The sequence below is a fragment of the Carassius carassius genome, chromosome 20 (genome assembly GCF_963082965.1).
Source record: "Carassius carassius chromosome 20, fCarCar2.1, whole genome shotgun sequence".
Lineage (NCBI taxonomy): Eukaryota > Metazoa > Chordata > Actinopteri > Cypriniformes > Cyprinidae > Carassius > Carassius carassius.
Window position 1 is genome coordinate 22,467,279 of NC_081774.1, and position 20,762 is coordinate 22,488,040.

Below are 20,762 nucleotides of genomic sequence, written 5' to 3' on the forward strand. Positions count from 1 at the left end.
GCTCACCTGTTTTTGTTTTCACCGAGTTTTTGATAAACAATGTCCAAGCAGACTGTATCCGCACTGACATAAACGGTTACAGCGTAGAGTTCACAAGTTAACTTAAGGGCCTATTTTGATATTAAATACTAAATACGTCACCCTGTCAAACACGCTTATTTCTAAAAGAAACAGCGGATATTTTTCATATACACAAACTTCGGACTTGCGAAACTGTCTCTCTTGTTTCTTCCCGACAACTTCCTATTCCCGCGCTAAAACAAGACGCAGATCACGTGACCAGTGCTATGCCATTTGGTCAAAGAATGTAGTTCCACAATAAGCGGTTTACCTTTAACAAAGTTAAAGTTTCATATACAACTATAGCTGCTATGAATTGAATGATTGCTGACATTTAATATGAAATTTTTCCCCTAATAAAATTTAAATCGAATACTCAAATACAACTCTCGGAATAACAGTTCAAATGACGAAGACAATGTAAAATGCTGTTTAATTTAATTTTAATTTTTTTTATTTTAGCATTTCAAACAACTAAATTAGAATTTATTATCGAGCTATTAAAAAGGCGTTTCTCTTATTGCTAAAATGTTGAAATCTATATATTACAAATTTGATTTATTTAATGTATTAGTAGTTTAATGACTGAATTACTTTTATTGTTTTTATATTGGCTTTTTGCCCATGAAGGGTAACTTTAAGAGGGCTTTTACATTGAAAAATCCTTATCGTGCTGAGTCGCGCTCTCTTCCGGTGTGAATTAGAATTTAATTTACTATTATTGTCTTTTTTGTATTCCTGCTGTACAGTTTCATTCACATATGTACAATGCAATAAGTTGAATAATTAACCGTAGCTAGAGCTGGTGTTAGTAAACTATCGTTCATATCAGATTTTTAATCATGGATAAATTTGTAGTTCGGTTACCAAAGGCAGACAGGGTGCAACAGGAACCAAAACAAGAGAGGAATTACAAACAAGCAACCTTAGAGTCTCTGCGGGTAAGTCATTGGTTGTTTTACCATGGAAATAATTTTTCACCAGGTGTAGTTTTATTTATGTAGTCATCTGTATTTTTTTTACAGAGAGTGGTCGTGATTGAAGACATTGAAAGGTACAGGTCAATCCTTGAACTGCCTGGCCAGCCTAAAGAAAATATGATAGAAGCCTTGAAGGAGCTGGATAAGAAAATGCCTTCCAGAGAAGTGCTGAAGACTACCAGAATAGGTCAGAGTTTATTGTTTTTTCCTTGATGTTCTTGTTATATCCCTCTTTATTTTCAATTATCATAGATATTAAGATATTTTAAACAGATATTAGTCAGTGCTAACATCTGCCACTGAATTAGACCTAAGGTGTGGTATCCCCAAAAATCATTCCCCTAAATAAATTAAAATGAAGAAAATATTCACATTCTTACAAATACTATTTAAAATTCATACCACTTTCTCATTGTTTTTAATGCAGGACACACAGTTAACAACCTACGCAAACACTCAGAAGATCCTGAAATCAAGTCACTAGCGGGGCAGGTGTATAAACACTGGAGGACCTTCATTGAGGAACATTCAAATAAACCTACTATAGAAGTTCGCTGTGACAAACAGACAGAAAGTTTGAGGAGCAATGCAAAGAAACTGCTATCTGAAGCCACAGGACTGAAGGTACTGATCCTAAGTGGTCATTACAATTTCAGGCTCAAAATGACATTCAATGTAATTGATACGAACGTTTTGTATGTGATTTTTCTTGTCAAGCAAATGTATCTTGATTTTAGTTTTAAACATTTGCACCTCAAAACAAGACAAAAATAATAAGAAAGAAAATCACATTTTAGCAGTGTGTTCAGTAGCTGTTATTTCTATATTCTAGTGGTTGGGAGCGCTATTCAAACCTTAAGCTATTTATTTTTGTTAAATTAATTAAAAAGTAATCGAGATCTGAAGTGAGTTTTTTTATACTTTAGAGTGTTCCTAATAACTAGTAACTCATTGTGCACTTCCTAGACATGTACATTTAGAGAACATATTGACATATTGTGTGCACTTTAAATTATTCCCTATGAAAGTCTTAAATGTACCTTAAGAAATGCTTTATGAACCCCATATGAAATATTACCATGACACAGTTGTACTTGAAATTCTTATTGTACATAGATAATAATTATTTTCCTGATGTCCCAGGTGGAGCATGGACTGGTGGAGAACATAGAGAGAGAAGTGTTTCACCAAAGCTCTCGACTTATTAGTGGAGCATACAGAAGGACTGTGAGGGCTCTTGTCTTTGCACTGAAAAATAGGCCTGACTTGAGAGCGCAGGTCAAGGATGGTAAACTTCCAGTTAATACATTTGTAAGCAGTCACAAAAAGAAACTGTGAAGAATTGAAAAATTCAAATATGGGACCTCAAGATTTTCTTTTTTGTAATTTTTTAAAAATACTTTTTAACGTTCAGTCTTGTTCTTAAATACAACATTTGACTTTTATTTACATTGCATTTGTCAATACGTTCTTTCCAAAACATTACAAAATGGATATCAAGTCCTTATGTATGCATTGTGTGGCACACCTATAGAAGCACCAACCACACAATAGCAATTAACATGAGGATCACAGCGAGGACACAGATGCTGATGAAGATGATGTCACTTGTATCATGAGGTTCACTTTCTTCATCGACATTCTTGTTGTTTGATTCCTTGGCCAGACGGGCCAGTTCATTGAGCCGGTTACGCTCCTCAACTGAGATGATGCTGACCATGGCCACCTTCTTCTGGGCATCACATTGCACTTCATACTCCTGAATATTCTGATGCGGTCCATCAGAGTAGTCAATATAAAGTGAGTTCACCAGCATGGTGATGTTTTGACGTTTCTATAGAATATCACAGGATATGGGGCAACATTAATTTTCATTTGAACAAAACCATATTAAATCTAGTCTTTAAACTGATGTAAGATATATAAAAAATTCGCTAACATCAGCCACTGTGTAAGACCTAAATCTGAGACTGTCGCTAAAAAAGGTGTAATGGGGTATCCTAAGAAATCACTGCATGAGTGTCTCTTTATATACCTGTCCAGCAGTTCCACAGTTGACAAAACGGGCTAGAATTTTGTAGGATGTTTCTGTGAGCTGGGCCGAACAGGATGGATTCCCAAGATAAATGTTCTCACGGTCCAGCTGGGGCAAAGCCTCTCTGGAGATCTGAATCTGAAACTCAGTTCGGGTGCAGCTTACATTGACAGGCACGACTGCGAGACACAAAGACAACAAAATAATATATTCAGGTTGAGTTCAATGTGGTGTTTACAATAATTATGTCAAGAACATAATGTAAGGTATAAATGCAATTCTCTTTTGCCAAACAATGTGATTGTTTTAAATAATACATAGTTTTGAAATGAGTCTTATGAAAGGTGTTCACACAGATTATTAATTACTTTTCACTGGTGTTTAGTAATTGACTTTTTATAAGATTCCTTAATGTAATGCAATTATTGGCTTAAAGCTACACTGTAAATTAGATTTTTCGCTAAATACCCTTTTTAAATAAATACTCATATTTCAGAGCGGTATCAACATTTTTGTGGGAAACGGCATACATACATAATTCACCCATGTGCCTACTCATAGTGCTTAATGGTCTAATGTCATTTATGTTAGAAGCGTGAATTCAAACTATGATAAGTGAGCACTCACCTCCTATATAAGAAGCCATGAATCCCTTAAATGCATAGTTCCGGTCAGTGCTGAGAACAACCAGTAATTTATTTCCCTTAGATGTCAAAGATGGAGGCTGTTCACTGCCACACCACTGACCCAACAGAGTGTCTGTCTCGCTGTCCCCATCGTACACAGACACAGAGTCATAGTCGCACATGTCAGTCAGGCTGTTTCGATCCTCAAGCTCCAGAAAGGGGAAAAAGAGCTTAATCCTGTAGCCCGCTGCTAACGTGATTGTCCAGTGACAGTTGATGTTGTTGGGGTAGATGTTTGGGTAGTGAGGGCTAGTAAAGTTCCCACTGATATTTTTGAGAATTTGCTGGCACTCTCCTTTAAAAACATGAATATCAAGGACTATGTATTTGAAATTTTATTTTGTGATAATATCTGGTTTAAAAACGTGTCTCACCTGAGTAGTAGTAGGCTTTAAAACCTCTCCCGCCAATATTAAAGTCAGATTTGAAGACCACAAGCAGATGGTTTGATGTGGTGACAGTGTTGGGAGGTCTCTCGTTACCACAGTAATTGCCCAGGTGACGGTGTTTAACAGAGGGGCCATCAAAGAGAGCCACGTAGTCAAAATTGCACCCCTCATTGTTTTCCAACTGGAAGTCGAGAAACACCAGGCTCACTACACTCTGATTGGACACGTGTACAGTCCAGGAGCAATCTGCATTGTTGTTATACTCTAGTGGATAACCTGGGCTGGAGATGACCCCAGATAGACCGGTCAATACCCCACCACACATATCTGATTTTGAAAAAGGAACAAATTAAATTGACTATACATTTTTATTTTTATATTAGTTGCAATAAAAAAATGTCATCTAGCATGCTGTCATTTACCTCAAAAATAATTGACATTTATTTCTTAGTTTGTATTTAGTTTGAACTTGAACAAAAGATTCCATGGGGCAAGGCATTCTAGAGGCTTTAAAAGCAGAAATGTGCAGCTCATATATTTGTATACAGTGCTACAGGCATAGTTTCTGTCAATTGATTTTTTTTTTTAAAGTATTAAGTGTTTAGAAATTGATGAATTTTTAAGAGATTTTAAAAGGTCAAGTAAAACGAGTGTAGGGTAATATATTGTTTTGATGTAGAAAAAGTTGTAAGTTTAATTAATTTGGACTGTTTTGACAGTCTTGAGTTAAATGTTGAAATAAATGTAATAAAATCCATTGATTTCAATATATTTCACTATAAAATAGTAATATGTGGAATACTATACTGTTTTTTTTTTATGAGGGTGCAATATCTTACCCCATAGACTTTAATTGTAAAAGGCCTGCAGTAAACACAATATATGATTATTTTTACAAACTGTTGTACAAGTGGTATTTATTGTCTTTTGTAAACTACATATTAATTGATATTGCACCTGGAATCATCAGTTGCACTCCTCACCTTTCCTATAGCCAACCGAGAAACCCTTGCGTGCAACATGGCGGTCTGAATGGAAGATGATGGACATGACGTTCCAGGATGAGCTGAACTGAGGAGGAGACACATCTCCACAGAATTTCCCCAAAAGGTTGCCTTCATCCTCTGAGATGCCGTTGTATATCTTGATGTAGTCATACGCACAGTCTGTATGGTATTCCAGCTCGAAGTGATGGAAGGTTAACAGTACGGAAGAGCCTTCCGAGACCACTATCAACCAGGTGCATTCAGTATTATAAGGGTACAGGCTTGGAAAATTAGGGCTTGACACGTTGCCACTGCTTGCAGAGAGGATTCCTCCACATTTAACACCTATAAACATATTATACTGTAAAAAAGTAGACAATAACTTCCCTTATAGGAGCAAGTCATCTTACAACCTCTTTGACGCTTTACATTTGTTTCTTCTTAGTTGTATGCTTATAAGTTATGTATAGGGTTTTATGTTACATCTTAGTAGATTTTTTTTAAAACAGTGTACAGTTGAATAAATTTTTATCCAAAGCAACAAACAAAATCTACATTGTATTCAGTTTCTACACTTTATAAGTATGCTTTTCCTAGTGAATATACTTGTGTTTAAGCTAATGCTCAGAAATGCACAGGCATTAAACACTATCACAGAATCATCAAATTTAGGAAGCTGCCATACTTACAGAAGAACTGGGGTGTTTACAATTATACAACATTCATAAGGTGTACACTTTCACCCATGAGATAGGAAGCAGTCCTACCTTTCTTGGCGGTGACTTTTCCAGCAATGAACAAAACATGAAAGAAGACAGTCATCCTTAAAACCATGTTGTTTCTTGTAGTATGTAGTGTTTAAGTTCTTCTGCACATACTGTCCTGCAGGTTTCAGAGAGCAGGAGTAATATTAAAGCTCCTCATTCTGTGGCCTCTTGTTCTGGGGCAATTTGATAGGTGGTCCAGACTTTGGCTCTCGGACTAAATTTTAATGAGGACTATCAAATGCACGCAGGTGACTTGTCAATACACTGTTTGGAGAGAAAGGCATGAAAAGTTAATGAGTGTATCATGCACATGGAACAAGTGGCGTGTTTCAAGTTGATAAGAGGAAGAGGCACAGATGTCCAGATGTATTACAAGCAGTATACTATAATGGTGCTGATGTTTTAAAGTGTAAACAGACTGAAGTTTGGATAAACATTATTAAATATCCACAATTTATGCAATTCATTAAATTTTTTATAGGGTGACTTTATTATTATTATTATTCAAACAATACAAAAAAAATGTTTGTCCCTGAAAACAAGAAGCTAATAACTGAACAACTGAAAAAAAAAATCCAATAAAAAGATACATTTTGACATAATACATGGCTCTACACTAATACTGAAAATCCCAATTTCCACCACCAGGAAGATTAAAAGGTTCCAACTAAAAGATGTTACAAATCTGCCTGGAAGATAACGTGGTTCTGTACCGTCCTAATGCATGGTGAGGAGGAGCGCTTTGAGTGGCCAAAGACTCTCCAAGGATCACAGCTGGAGAACTGCAGAGAGTAGTTGAGTTTTGGGGTCAGAAAGCCTAAAAAAATATAAAACAGCCCCTACATCACCACATGTTGTTCAGGAGGGTTTCAATTAAGTTTTTCTTGCTCATCCAAAAACAAACTCCAGCATATTCATTTGCCAGACACAAATGGAACTTAAAAATGGCACTAGCTTCTATGATCAGATGAACATTTTGCATCATGGATTCTATCAAATACCAGCAGATAAAAAATCTAAACCTGACCGCTTCTGTTACAATTTACGATTATGATTTTCCATCAGGACAATAATCCAAAACAAACATCAACATCAACACAAAAATGGGTCACTGAGCACACGGCCGTCCCTGTCCTCCGACCTGAACTCTATAGGAAATGAGTGGGGTAAACTGAAGAAAAGAAACACCAACATGGAGCTGTGAATCTGAAGGATCTGGAGAGATTCTGTATGAAGGAATGGTCTCTGATCTCTTGTCAAGTGTTCTACAAACATTATAGGAGTAAACTTAGAGCTGTTATCTTGGGGAAAGGACATTGCAATAATTGGGTGCCAATAATTGTGGGCAACATGAAGAAAGCATTTATTTCACATTGAGATCAACCTGCCCCACACACACACTCATTAAAGCAAACTGACACATATAAGGATTATTTGTAATTTATTTGCAACTTTATGATATGAAATGATTTGTTTTAGTCTTTTTGAGTGGAACTGTCTAATGAAATTAGACTCAAAATGATTAATAGATGCACGCAAAACATATCAATGTACTACATAAATTTTATACATGTATCTTACGAACCACAAACAAATGCCTTTCAGTTTGATTCGGGATTAAATGATTGTGCAGCGATTTGTACATATACAGACATGTTTGCAAATAAAAATGTTCTGTTCTGCATTAATATATCATAAATTGCTCATGCAAAAAGGAATCCATGCATATGTCGATCAGGTGACACGCTTGCATTAATTGACGTCTAGTTCATGTTGATCTTGTTTTCAGCATTTCTCGTCCCACACACACACTACTACTGACGAACAAGGCCCAGTGCAATTCATTAACGTGTACGCGATTTGAAAAATTTCTGAATGTGCGTCACTACACTGAAACAAATTATTTTCAACAGGTGTCTGCAGAGTTAAGAATTAAATTAATGTGCAGCATTTTGTTCAAATAGAGACATATTTGTGAATACAAATGTTATAGTTTGTATTAAAAAATTATCATAATTTGTGCGTGGGATTCTAATGTGCATTTGTGGATCAGGAGAAGCGCGTGCATTCATCCATGTCTCTTCTGAGTCGATTCTTTTTTATTCATTTGAATTTTATAAAGGTAAATCAGTAGCAAAACTCGAGAGGTTGAAGATCTGAATGTGAGAACTTGTCATATTTGTATTTGTAAGTTAAAATTTACACTCACAGCTCTGATGTGAAAAGTTGAATCTTTCAATTTGCACACACAGACAATGATCAAAACACCCGTGTTTTGAATTGGAAGTTGTAGATTAATAGTCACAAATGTGTAGAATGACATTCATACAAAGAAAATGACATACACACGTTTACGACATATTTACTTTTGCACTTTACTTCAGTTTCGCTGCACAACGTCAAGTCGGCACTTACAACCTCTCAGATCTGGAAGTACAAGTTCAAATCCTAATTTTTTTAAAGAATATAGAATAGTGAGTGTTAAAGTTAGAGGGTCAAATAAAGATGGAAGAGATGGGTTTTAAGCCGATTCTTGAAGATGGCCTCAGCTGCTCTGATTGAGTTGGGCTGGTCATTCCACCAGGAGGGAACATTTAATTTAAAAGTCCGTAAAAGTGACTTTGTGTTTCTTTGAGATGGCACAATCAAGCGACGTTAACTTGCAGAACGCAAGCTTCTAGAGGGCACATAAGTCTGAAGTAACAGATTTAGGTAAATGGGTGCAGAGCCAGTGTTAGTTTTGTAGGCAAACATCAATGCCTTGAATTTTATGTGAGTTGCTATTGGTAGCCAGTGCAAAATGATAAACAGAGGTGTGATGTGTATTCTTTTTGGCTCATTAAAAATTAATCTTGCTGCCACGTTCTGGATTAATTGTAAAGGTTTGATAGAACTGGCTGGAAGACCTGCCAAGAGGGCATTGCAATAGTCCAGCCAGGACAGAACAAGAGCTTGAACAAGGAGTTGTGCAGCATGTTTCGAAAGAAAGGGCTTGATCTTCTTGATGTTGAATAAAGCAAATCTGCAGGATCGGACAGTTTTAGCAATGTGGTCTGAGAAAGCCAGCTGATCATCAATCATAACTCCAAGGCTTCTAGCTGTTTTTGAAGGTTATGGTTGATGTGCCTAACTTGATGCTGAAATTATATAATTAAATTATTAAATTAACTTAAACTAAACTATACTAAATACTATTCTCAATATTTTATTTCTACATTTTGCTGGATATTTAATGAGTTTAATCTTGCATTATAGGCTAATGACTTTATTCTGGAAAAGGTTTTTTGACCCTATAATCTTCTTCCTTACTCTCTCATTTGGCACGAATCTAAATGTTTCCATGTCACAATGTTGGCTACTTGAATTTGAATGCTACAGACTATTATTTATTAGGCCTATGTAAACCAGGCTTTGTACTTAACCTGTTTAAAAAAAAATAAAAAATGGTCTTCTTCACATGAAAAAATTGTCCTCTTCATATGCCTGACCCGAGCTCAGGCTGAACGGCACGGATTTTACTATGGGCTGTTTTAATTAACCAATGTATCTAGATTCTATAGTGTATCTATATGTTTGTTTTAATGTTGTAAGCCTATATATATATATATATATATATATATATATATATATATATATATATATATATATATATGGTAGACCAATAATAATTTGGGGAAGTCGTGGCCTAGAGAGTCGGACTCGCAATTGAAAGGTTGTGAGTTTGAGTCTCGGGCCGGCAGGAATTGTGGGTGGGGGGAGTGCATGTACAGTTCTCTCTCCACCTTCAATACCTCTTAGGTGCCCTTGAGCAAGGCATCGAACCCCCAACTGCTCCCTGGGCGCTGCAGCATAAATGGCTGTCCACTGCTCTGGGTGTGTGTTCACAGTGTGTGTGTGTGTGTGTGTTCACTGCTCTGTGTGTGTGCACTTTGGATGGGTTAAATGCAGAGCACGAATTCTGAGTATGGGTAACCATACTTGGCTGAATATCACTTCACTACATGCACAAATTATGATAATTTAATACAAAACTATAACATTTGTTCTCTATTTGAACAAAATGCTGCACATTAATGTAATTCTTAACTCTGCAGACACCTGTTGAAAATCATTTGTTTCAGTGTAGTGACGCACATTCGCAAATTTTTCAAATCGCGTACACGTTAATGAATTGCACTGGGCCTTGTTCGTCAGTAGTTGTGTTTGTGTGGGACGAGAAATGCTGAAAACAAGATCAACACGAACTAGACGTCAATTAATGCAAGCGTGTCACCCGATCCAAATATGCTTGGATTCCTTTTTGCATGAGCAATTTATGATATATTAATGCAGAACAGAACATTTTTATTCGCAACATATCGTACATTGATATTTTTGCGTGCATCTATTAATCATTTTGAGCAGGGGCGTCATGCATTCATGATTTTTGAGGGGGCACATTTATTTTGGGGGGGGGGGGGGGGGGGGGGTATAAGTCATTCTACGAAAGCACTGTATAACTGATATAGGCTTATTTTTTTTTATTATTTTTTTTTTCCTTTTTATTCAAAACAATTCCAAACATGCTTAATATATCAGGAAATATCTCGTTTCTCAAATATGTGTAGGTAAACGCGTTTTGCACCTTTATAGATTGCTATTTGATCAATATATGGAAATGTAGTGTAATCTATTAACTACACATAAAAACCTGACTTTTTACTTAAGTGCCATATCATGCCATAAAATATTTTTAATACGACTGAATTTGCATTTAATGTACATTTTAATAACAATATTGTAAGATACTTATTTTAACACTTTCATTTTACAGAGAGTAAAGAACATTTACATTATCAAAAAACATTTTCATTCAGTCTAGCCAGAGTTCAGGCACTCTCAAAAACTCCCATTAAAATCACTGAAGCACTTTACATTATGAAACGAATATCTTACTTACATTCGTACGCACATCTGCACTTTTTGTTGTTTCTGATGAGAGAATTCGCTAAATAATTCAGTCAGCGAGCAAGTGAACAAAACTTGCGTTTCAGTGATGACTCTTCTGGACGTCTCTGATTGGCCATTGCATCCATAAGCGCAACAGAATAGTTTCTGATTGGTTATCATGAAGCGTTGTACGAACGCGTCTGTCTCTGGCTCAGCGCCAGTCAGCGAACGCAGATTTGAATTTAGTAGCTGATGCTGTGCACAGAACGATCTAATCACACCGCTGTGATTGTATCAAATATATAAAAAATATTATTCTGCAATTTTTTTTTTTCGTTTGGAAGCTGCATTTAAAATCCACTTGGCTCAGAAATCTGAGGGGGCACGTGCCCCCTCACTTCGAATGGGCACGACGCCTCTGATTTTGAGTCTAATTTCATCTCATACTCCCTCGTCGGGCCTTTGGAAACGCATGCATATGGACTCGAGTACGTTTATGCAGTAATCAGCAATGATCGATAGATGGCAGTAATGTGTAATATCTGTTAACATGCAAGTCCATTGTTTCCAGAAGAAGACAGACTCTCCACGTGACGTCGAACAATCATGGCAGCCTACTGAGTTCAACGACAAAATGTCACAATGACGAGCATCATTTGGTTTTGTTGAACATAGACTAGTATATTAATTTCAGACACCTATTATACATGCTAGTAAAAATGTTTAAAACAACAGTACAAAGAGTTAGTACGTCGGCTCTTAAAATAAGCCAAAACTGTAAATCAGAAAACTTTCATAGTGTCCTCATTATGATTCCTCATGGACGTTGCTGCTTATCCACCAGCTCTTGTTTATATGGGAAGATTCTTCCGAGAAAAAAACCTCGAGTGATCCATGAAATAGCCGGACTGGAGCCGATCACTTATGCCGACAGGATGCACTTCGTCCCTGGACTGGCAAAGCCGAAGTTTCCTCCCTGGGAACGTGGATGGAAAGAACCGAATCACTATGAGTCCCCTAAAGTAGAAGATATGCCTCTGTATAAAGACAAACCATGTTACATTTTCAATCAGAGGACGAATGTGCTGGAAGGTATTTATAGTGTTTCTGTGCATTTCTATGGGAAAGACAGATATTTTGGTTATATATATATATATATATATATATATATATATATATATATATATATATATATATATATATATATATATGGGTGTGTGTGTATACTGTGTATTTGCTTAAACTTCGGTTTGACGTGTATAACCGCAGATAATGTGTGATTTGTGTGTAGGTGTTCGACAAGCCCTCTGGCTCAGTAAGTCCGTCCTCATAAAAGGGTTACCTGATCAGATTCTCACCCTTGCTGAATATCCAGCCAATCAGATTGAGAATCAAGATGAGAGAGTACAGAACGCCATTAAAAGTTCCAGACTGTGGGACACCACAGAACACCGGCCACCCAGAGAAAGGTTCTGGTGGGTACCCTGACTGTATTACTGTTCTCACTTTCGTAGTCTAGAAACAAGACTTGCCTTAAAAAATGGATTTGTCTCAAACATAATTCCTTAATTAGAAATGGATCTTCATTAATGAAATAATGACACATTAATAATAAAATGACTGGACAGGCTTTCATTCTTTTTCATTTTCAAAAAACTAGAACACACATAATCACTGACCATCTCTTTTGTATAATTTTGTATTAAACTCATGAGCTTGTTTAGAGTTTTCAGAGTTGATAATTTGATTAATATTTAAGTTTCTGAGCCTGTGTTGCTGAAAACCAACAATGTTTTGTGTTTTAGATTATTACATACTGCAAACTATTTCATAACTTAAAAACAATCCTTCCTTAAGTTAATTGGTTGAAACAAAAAAGGAAATTCTGTCGTTTTCTCTTTTCATTACAAACCTGTATGACTTTCATTCTTTTGTAGAACATAAAATTCATATTTTAATATTCTCTAAAATATGATAAACAAAAGCTCAAACGTACTTGTTTAATGCTTGAGAGGTTTGGCCTTGTGCATCAAGCAAACATGTAACGTTTTAAGTTAGAAAGACAAAAAAGAGCAGTACTTTTTGTGCTGTTAACAAAAATAAAATGCTAAGAACTGAACAGTAAACCTCGCAAGTTTGACTTTTGCCTTTTGTCTTCTATAAAAAAAACTGTTCAGTTAGACAGGAAATTTGCACATGCTCAATATGTAAACAACAACCACAGTTTCCTTTTTGTGGGTAAATCTGTTGGTTACTGCAAATAGTACCACAAGTGTATTTGTGAAATAATGTTTAAAGTGTTTATCTTGTGATTGAATAAACATTGAGTGATAGGTATGTGTAACAACATTATGTAGATGGTCATCCATATATAACTAATGTACCATGTTTATTACCCTAGAAGCAATGCTAACTAAAAACATACCATACAGTGTGCAGTTCATGCAGTTCACTTCATCTTTGTACCATAAACAGACTCATGGTTAAATGAAGCGTGCACACCAGCTACTGTCCCCTCTCACCCAGTGCTTCATAATTGGCTCAACAGCTTCAATATGGAAGGTGGCATTTGGCCCGGGCTGTGTCGCTCTGATGGTGTTTTGAAATTAATGACGGTCATTAAACACGGGCCAGTCTGCATCCTCAGCAGGCAGCGGCTCTGTAAAGCCTTTATTAATTAATACTGCTCTTGGGAGGTCTGCCATTCATAAGAGCATCTTTGATATCTCTTCATCTCCCCGGTTAAAATCTGCCCTTTGGTGGCTGTTTTATCTCCCAACTACTGCTGGCCCTTAACATTTTCCTTCTCACAAAAACCCATCACACCACGAGCATGAAAAGGCCATATTGACATTGACACGAAAAGACATGACACTTGGAAACATGTGTTTGGTGATTGGAGATGCACACATCCATCAAATAGTTAATAAAATGAGTTTTATGTGTATTTTCTTTTCCTCTATAGTCCCTCGCTCTTAAACGGACTGCTTCACCTGTGTGGAGGCCTGCAGGTCACTCACCCTGAGCTAGCCAAGAGGATTCTTGCTGAGAAATACAGTTTAGCAGCGACCTGGAGGAGAGGTGGGTTTATATTGGGCAACATTTTGAGACCAGATTTATACTGGCTACAATACTCTGTTTAGTTGTGTATATATAAACAAATATTGTTTCTGTATATACACAAACACATTTTAGTTTGGGACTGTATGCTCACCAAGGCTGAATTTATTTGATCAAAAATACAGTGAAAACATTAAGAAAGTGAAATAAATGTTTTCTATTTGAATATATATATAATTTGATATATTGCTATGATGGCAAAGCTGAATTTCAGTATTATTACTTCAGTCTTCAGTATTCATCACATGATCCTTCCGAAGTCATTCTATTATGAATTGGTGCTCTAGAAACGTACTATCGATGTTGAAAATATATCTGTGTAATTTAATATTTTTTGTGAAAACAGTGATTTCAGAATTTCTTAATGATATAGAAACAGCATTTATACGAAATCTTTCATAATATAAATTTGCTGTCATTTTTGAGCAATCCAACACACTGAATGAAGGTATCAATAATAATAATAATAAAAGCTTTATTCAAAATGTTGTAGTATTCAAATTGGATGTAGAATGAATTAGTTATTCCTTACATATATTTCTCTGTTTAATATATGTGTGTATGTGTATGTGTATGTGTATGTGTATGTTTGTGTGTGTATATATATATATAGTTTTTTCTTTTGAACGAAGCTGTATTTAGACCAAAAATGCATTATTTAACCACTTCTGTTTCTAGGAGAGGACGTGTTTCAGGTCAGAGGTCAGAATGGGTGGCTGTTGAACTCCATGACTCCTTTACCGATGTTGGCTGGACAGGAGCAGATCCAGAGCACTGCTGATCAGGCTCTGGAGACCTTCTACCCCATTGCGCCCACCATTGACCTTCAGAACACACATGTTTACCAGGAGAAGCATGACACAGGTCAGCCATTGATTCATTAACAATCACTCGCAGCAAAATCCCGAAAAACAACAACAACTGAAAGTCATTTATTGCAGTGGTCAGTCAGTCAGCGTTTTTGTAATTAAAAGTGACTTTTAGCATGTTTAATTTAAAATCATTTACACATTTATTAGTATTTAATTAATTGCTTATTTCCCTGCTGCCAGGATTCAGAGAGGACTATCCTTACCCTCATGCCCACACTCTTTTCCTGATGGAGATGGGCAATGCCCCAAAACTCCTTCCTGAACAGCTCCGTGCTAAAATGGTAATGTTCACCTTTGGAAATGCACTGGCTCGAGCACAAGCCTTGTATGGGGTAAGATACTTTCATCTTTAAAACACTGATTAGAACCATTGATAAGGGCTTGGCAACACAATGTACACTGCTGCTTTTTTTGTTTAAGAAATTAATACTTTTATTCAACAAGGATGTATTCAATTCATCAAATGTGACCGTAAATACTGAATTTTTTCAAATTAATGTAATTGTTTCACTATCATGGTTTCCACAAAGATATTAAATACAATTTTCACTTGGTCTTTAACAAGGCTGTATATACTGCTAATTGTTGTGAATTCGTTCAAACTGTTTCAGTGTTTTTAACATCAGTAAAAAATGTCCAAATGGTATTATTTAGTGCAAAATGTATGTAGATAAATAAGTGGTGTTTGTTCCTTTGTTTTCCTATATTGGCACGTAGAAATAAACAAGATTATCAACAACGATCATTCTTCATCTTGATGACGTCTTAAATATTTACTTACTTCTTCTGTACTCTGCATGTTCAGTTGAGTTTGTCAGTAATGATATAAAGCAAAGAAGTAGTTTACAGATGTTCTCTCACCTTTTTGCAGAAGGAGCCCAGTGTCCTGGAGAAGCCCATCGTGGTGCAGAGCGTGGCCACTAACGGCCGTCTCTTCCAGTTTGTGGTGTTTCAGCTCAACACGACTGACCTGCAGTCTGACAGTGGAGTGAAGAATCTGGCATGGGTGGACGAGGACCAGCCTCTCTATGAGTTTGCCAAGGTCAAGCCTCTTATCAAGAAGAAAGTTGTGCAGGTAAAGAGTTCATTCAGATAAATTAACTCTTGACTATCGAGATTTGACACTGAAATGATTTTTTTTTTAAGAAGAAGTTAATACTTTTATATATAAATAGTGCATTAAATTGTGACCGTAAAGGCATTAATAATGTTACCAAATTTGTTTTAATTTAAATAAATGCTGCAATTTTTTTTTTACCTTGTTAATAGAGAAGTGTTTCTTGAGCACCAAATCATATTATAATTATTTCTGGAAGGATCATGTGACACTAGACTGGAGTAATGGCTGCTAAAAATTCAGCTTTGCCAACATATACATACTTTAATAATAATAATAAAAAAATCTTTCAAATGTAATAACAATATTACATCACAATATTATTGTATAATTGTTTTTTTTGTTGTTTAATCAAATAAATTCAGCATAGGTAAGCAAAAGTGTCTTCAGTCAAAATATTTAAAAAAAATCAGTAGTGTATGCCCTATCCAACAAACATTTAAACATTATTTAATAGCAAGGTTCTTAAATTTAGTTTTTGATATTAAATGTGGGTAAACGTATGTATTTGCATTTGTTTTGACCATCTCAGATGAATTTGTGCAGTGCAGAATGCCACTCTTTATTTTTTGCTTACAAGGAAACGTTGCTTGCTCAGAAAGTGCTGTACAATACTTGGAATTCTGTGCTGAACAAATTAGAATTCCATTAACAGAGTTGTGATATATAAGAAGGTGGTGTCAAGTTTTGTCATTGTTGTTGGTTTGTCGACTGAACATGTTATGCTCTTATTTATAGGTCCCTGCTGGTTTGTCAGGATATCAGCCTGAGACCTTCAAGAAGTTCCTAGCACTCTACTTACATGGAGCAGTGTGAACAGACCACAGCACTTTTGCCAGAATTATATCAAAATGTCAAACTCTCATAATTGAAAAAATAAATAAGAACTATGAATAAAATGTTGGCAGTTGAGACTAAACATGACTGTTCATTTCAATGTCTTTTAACTAATATTGACAGAAACATTCGTTATTATAAATATTTACTTGCAGAAAAGATGAGACTTGAAATAGTTGTATGAACCAAAAAATAATTTAATCATAAAAATTACACAAGTCATTTCACTGTGTCTTACAAGGAACATAATACATACAGTTAAGGCTAAAAACATGATGTAACAGGTCAAGTAAGGCGGTACAATATTAAGACAAAGTAGGGAAGAGAAAGTTCTTAAAAATATATAAACAAAAAAAGTGTTTAATTTTTTTTTAAGCTTGGTCACTGAACTGGGAGATAGGAAGGACAGCTAATCATCCTCACTGTGGCTAACCACATCCCCCCACAGAAACTCAGGAACTTGCAAACACCTTAGTGTGGTGGTCACACAAGAATTTTTACTTTTGAATATAGACACCACCTTTATTCAGGGACTCAGTATTCCGTTTCTGTTCACCATGTCTATGAAACGTGTTCAATTTGTCTCAGATGTTGAATTCATGTTAATACAAATATTTACACCTCTCAAAAAAGAAAAGAAATAAAAGCAGTTTAATGTGAGAGGGCATGCTTTCTTGGCTAAGTCTTTTTGGTGTTTTCAGCACGTTTTTAACTGCGACTAAAGGCAAACATCAATGGGTCAAAACACCATACAACAGCACAAAGGAAAATGAAAAGGGAGCCAGTGAGAAAAGATGCAGTGTTTGACCAAACTCCCACCGAAAAACACTTAATTTCAAGTCATCTTCTGAGTGTGCCATGGAAAACTGGAAAAATGTCCCACAATATGCTCAATAAAAGGATTCAGCAGTAAAATCCATTGTTATAAAATATACCATTGAACAGGAGTGGTAGTTACTTTTTTTTTTTTTTTTTGTCATTCGCATTGGAGCGTATCAAATCCACTGTAGCCAAAGGTGTTCCTTGGGATTAAGCAATTTTCAAGAAAGCCATTACAGAGTGACAAACCTGTTTTGAGGCTTTTTAAAATATCAGAGATTAGATCCTAAAATACTCTAATGGAATGTTACACACATGCTGCACATCCTCGCTGAAGAAATACAAGAAAGACAGTGTATATGTTGTCATGGTCCTGAATTTTGAGATCCACTTAAAAAAATGAAGCAAATTTATGTTGTCTTGGTGTGTGTGGGCTTCTTTTTAAAGTTATTTAAAAATATTAGAGTGGTTTAAAATGATGGCGCTCTCATCTCAGACAGGTCCTTCCACTATCCGTGCTGAAATGAGAAGCATCCACCTCATCCAGAGCTGCGGTAGGAATTGGTTCCTATAGATGTGTGAGGTTAGACTCACTCTGGTTCTTGGTGAGGTTGGTCCTTGGTGTCTTGGTACCGGAGCTCATCCTTCACATGCTCATTGTCATTGTTGGTGAGTACTGAAGGAAGAGAAAAGTTAATTTATACAGGCCTGCCAAAATCCATCAAGTCAAATGTTTCTGTGTTGGCACTCACGTTTTCATTTTGGAAAGAGTGTAGGAAACTTCCACCTAGATCACTGTCATCTCGTGGCGTTCCTGGTGGGTTACTCATGCTGCTTACATTAGTAGGAGAGTTCTGAGATTGTAAAGAAATAAACCCCATCAAGATGTCAGTCAGCAATACTCTTTAGTTTACTGATACTTTTATTGGATGAAACACTATTGAGAATAAAATGTATAATTATAGGCATGTAACATATCTGAAAGCCATCATTACTAAGATTAAGTAGGCCTAAATGATCTGTGGTGTTTTATCATTTATTGACAACTACAAAACACAAATATTTAACAACCTATAATTAATAAACTTATAATAACAAAAATCAAATCCATTATAGACTGCATTTATTTGATCGAAAATACATTAGAACTGTACAAATAATAACTTCTTTATTTGGATATATTTGAAAACTATTTCTGTCATTGCAAAGCTGAATTTCCAGCAGCAATTACTCCAGTCTTCAGTGTCACATGATCCTTCAGAAATCATTCTTACCAGTGTTGTTTAATAATTTTATGGAAATTTTGTTCTACATAGAAATTTCCAAGACTATGATTTGTCCTGATCTTGCCCAATTTGAAAATCACAAATTTCAATTTCCCTGATATTTCCAGGTTTTCTATGATAAATGGAAACGTTTATTATTCCAATTGTAACAGTTTACTTTTTAACCATTATAAAGCTTATAATGAACATTTTTAAAGTTGAGATTATTTAAGTTAATATTAAGTTAATAGGTTTTAGTTTAAAAAAAATGAACTCTAGATAAATGTTTTGATATTTTAAAGTCATATTCAAAATCCTTCAGTAAAGTTCATTTTGGATTCTAACATTCTAACTGCATTAGAAATTTCAAAAGAAATAATTGGTCTAAATAATAGGTTTAATAATACCTTTGGGAGTCCATCTATGTCACCCGAACCTGTGAGAAAAGTAAAAATGAATCAACAATCATAATTTGCATATCACATGATGTTCATTTATCTAACTGCAAGGGTAAAATATGTTTTTAACAATTTATGTAGTTGCTATGATGAATGGTTTTACCCAGTGAGCCATTCATGTGATGTGGTTCCAAACCTCCCATTGGGCCATCTGACCCAGGACCCATAGGAAACTACAAACACACATGTCAAGACAGCATTTATAGGGAGATTAAGACACAATAAAAAATAAACATGAACACTACATGACAATAAAGACAGCAGAGGAGTGGAGTAACTCACATTAGATCGGTTTCCTCCTGGTGGTACTGAGTTTATCAATGTGTAGAGGTTTTCACCCGAGTTAGTGGAGTCTGTGAACACAGATGTGGAGGTGTATGCTTTTTAAAAAGTCACCATGAAAACTCTATTCTCACATCCCCTAGCCAGGCAACATTTCTATGGCAAAGGGCCAGAAGACAGAAATGTGAGAAGCCATTACCTGCTGGACTTGGCATGATGGGTGTTCCTGGAGGACATCCACCACCTCCTGCTCCTCCTGGAGGACCCTGTGAAAGCAGAACTACAACCATTTTTTTTTCAAAACAGACAACAAAATAAAAGAAGGAAAAGGAAATGGTTAATTACCACATATGTCCCTGGGGATGATGAGGGATATGGTATCTGTGAAGACAAAAGGTTATTTATCAGAAAATCACTAATTCCCCCTCTAATAGCATCAGCTAAATTTTCTGAAGTATCTTACCGCATTTCCGTTATTAGGATTAGGCCATGGTCTGCCTGCTCCTGCTCCCCTGTACAGAGAAACAGAGCAGTTTCTATATTTTAACTTTGCTAAGAACATTAAAGAAGTCTCTTGCATGTAAGATCACACTGAACACTCAAGAATTTAAATAAAGATTTCTTTTTAATGCTCTGTGGAGTCAAAATATTGTTTTTTCCCCTAAAGCTATTTATGTATTAAAACAACACTTCAAAATTAAATCTTGAAAGGTCACAGTCAAATATCCAGCACAAAAATTGTTAACATTATCAAAACTGCGCTGAAAAACAATCTACTACATGTATCTACTAAATGTCTTCTATCGTCTGATTTATAGTTGATACTTTTTAGCAAATAAAAGGCCTTCTAGTATATTTTTTTGCTGTGAAAACTGGTTTTTATTAGGTAAACTACAAAAACATGAACAACTGATTATGGTAATAAATAATGTAAAAATAAGGTGAATTCCAGTCATTTGGGATACATTTAGCTAATGATTAGTAAATGTTTATAAACACTTACAATTGTTTCCTAGACTGAGTACTGCAAAATCATTAACAAATTATTAATAAATGATTTAAGATGTCCAAATATTACAAATCAACACCAAAAACAAAGACCAAATATATGACCTTTACATACTGTGATTATGACCTAATGAATATATTAACATGAATAG

General features: G+C 35.6%; 4 protein-coding genes across 7 annotated transcripts in view; 2 read left to right on the top strand and 2 right to left on the bottom strand.

Moving 5' to 3' along the window:
- The first annotated feature begins 726 nt into the window (after positions 1-726).
- tceanc2 (transcription elongation factor A (SII) N-terminal and central domain containing 2) lies at positions 727-2,491 on the top strand. The gene is made up of 4 exons (XM_059502234.1): positions 727-1,001; positions 1,086-1,227; positions 1,468-1,664; positions 2,184-2,491. Exons 1-4 carry the CDS (start codon positions 903-905, stop codon positions 2,376-2,378), a joined length of 633 nt encoding a protein of 210 aa, XP_059358217.1. The 5' UTR covers positions 727-902; the 3' UTR covers positions 2,379-2,491.
- On the bottom strand, positions 2,438-5,491 carry cdcp2 (CUB domain containing protein 2). Its single transcript, XM_059502682.1, has 5 exons — positions 5,134-5,491; positions 4,136-4,477; positions 3,703-4,056; positions 3,076-3,254; positions 2,438-2,874 (listed from the first exon to the last, which is right to left on the bottom strand). The coding sequence occupies exons 1-5, from the start codon at positions 5,489-5,491 to the stop codon at positions 2,569-2,571; spliced, it is 1,539 nt and encodes a 512-aa protein (XP_059358665.1). The 3' UTR covers positions 2,438-2,568.
- Positions 5,492-11,405: 5,914 nt separating this feature from the next.
- On the top strand, positions 11,406-16,860 carry mrpl37 (mitochondrial ribosomal protein L37). Its single transcript, XM_059502235.1, has 7 exons — positions 11,406-11,924; positions 12,124-12,307; positions 13,798-13,913; positions 14,631-14,816; positions 15,005-15,156; positions 15,696-15,899; positions 16,680-16,860. Exons 1-7 carry the CDS (start codon positions 11,540-11,542, stop codon positions 16,755-16,757), a joined length of 1,305 nt encoding a protein of 434 aa, XP_059358218.1. The 5' UTR covers positions 11,406-11,539; the 3' UTR covers positions 16,758-16,860.
- Positions 16,861-16,956: 96 nt separating this feature from the next.
- Positions 16,957-20,762, bottom strand: part of ssbp3a (single stranded DNA binding protein 3a) — a 37,751-nt gene continuing 33,945 nt past the window's right edge. For all 4 annotated transcript variants that reach the window (XM_059502239.1, XM_059502238.1, XM_059502237.1 and 1 more), the window contains 8 exons: positions 20,066-20,114; positions 19,948-19,983; positions 19,802-19,868; positions 19,603-19,673; positions 19,424-19,493; positions 19,270-19,298; positions 18,350-18,451; positions 16,957-18,273 (listed from right to left, as the gene is read on the bottom strand). In XM_059502239.1, coding sequence (XP_059358222.1) covers positions 18,244-18,273; positions 18,350-18,451; positions 19,270-19,298; positions 19,424-19,493; positions 19,603-19,673; positions 19,802-19,868; positions 19,948-19,983; positions 20,066-20,114 — 454 coding nt within the window. In that variant the 3' untranslated portion in view covers positions 16,957-18,243. The remainder of the gene's footprint in view (positions 18,274-18,349; positions 18,452-19,269; positions 19,299-19,423; positions 19,494-19,602; positions 19,674-19,801; positions 19,869-19,947; positions 19,984-20,065; positions 20,115-20,762) is intronic.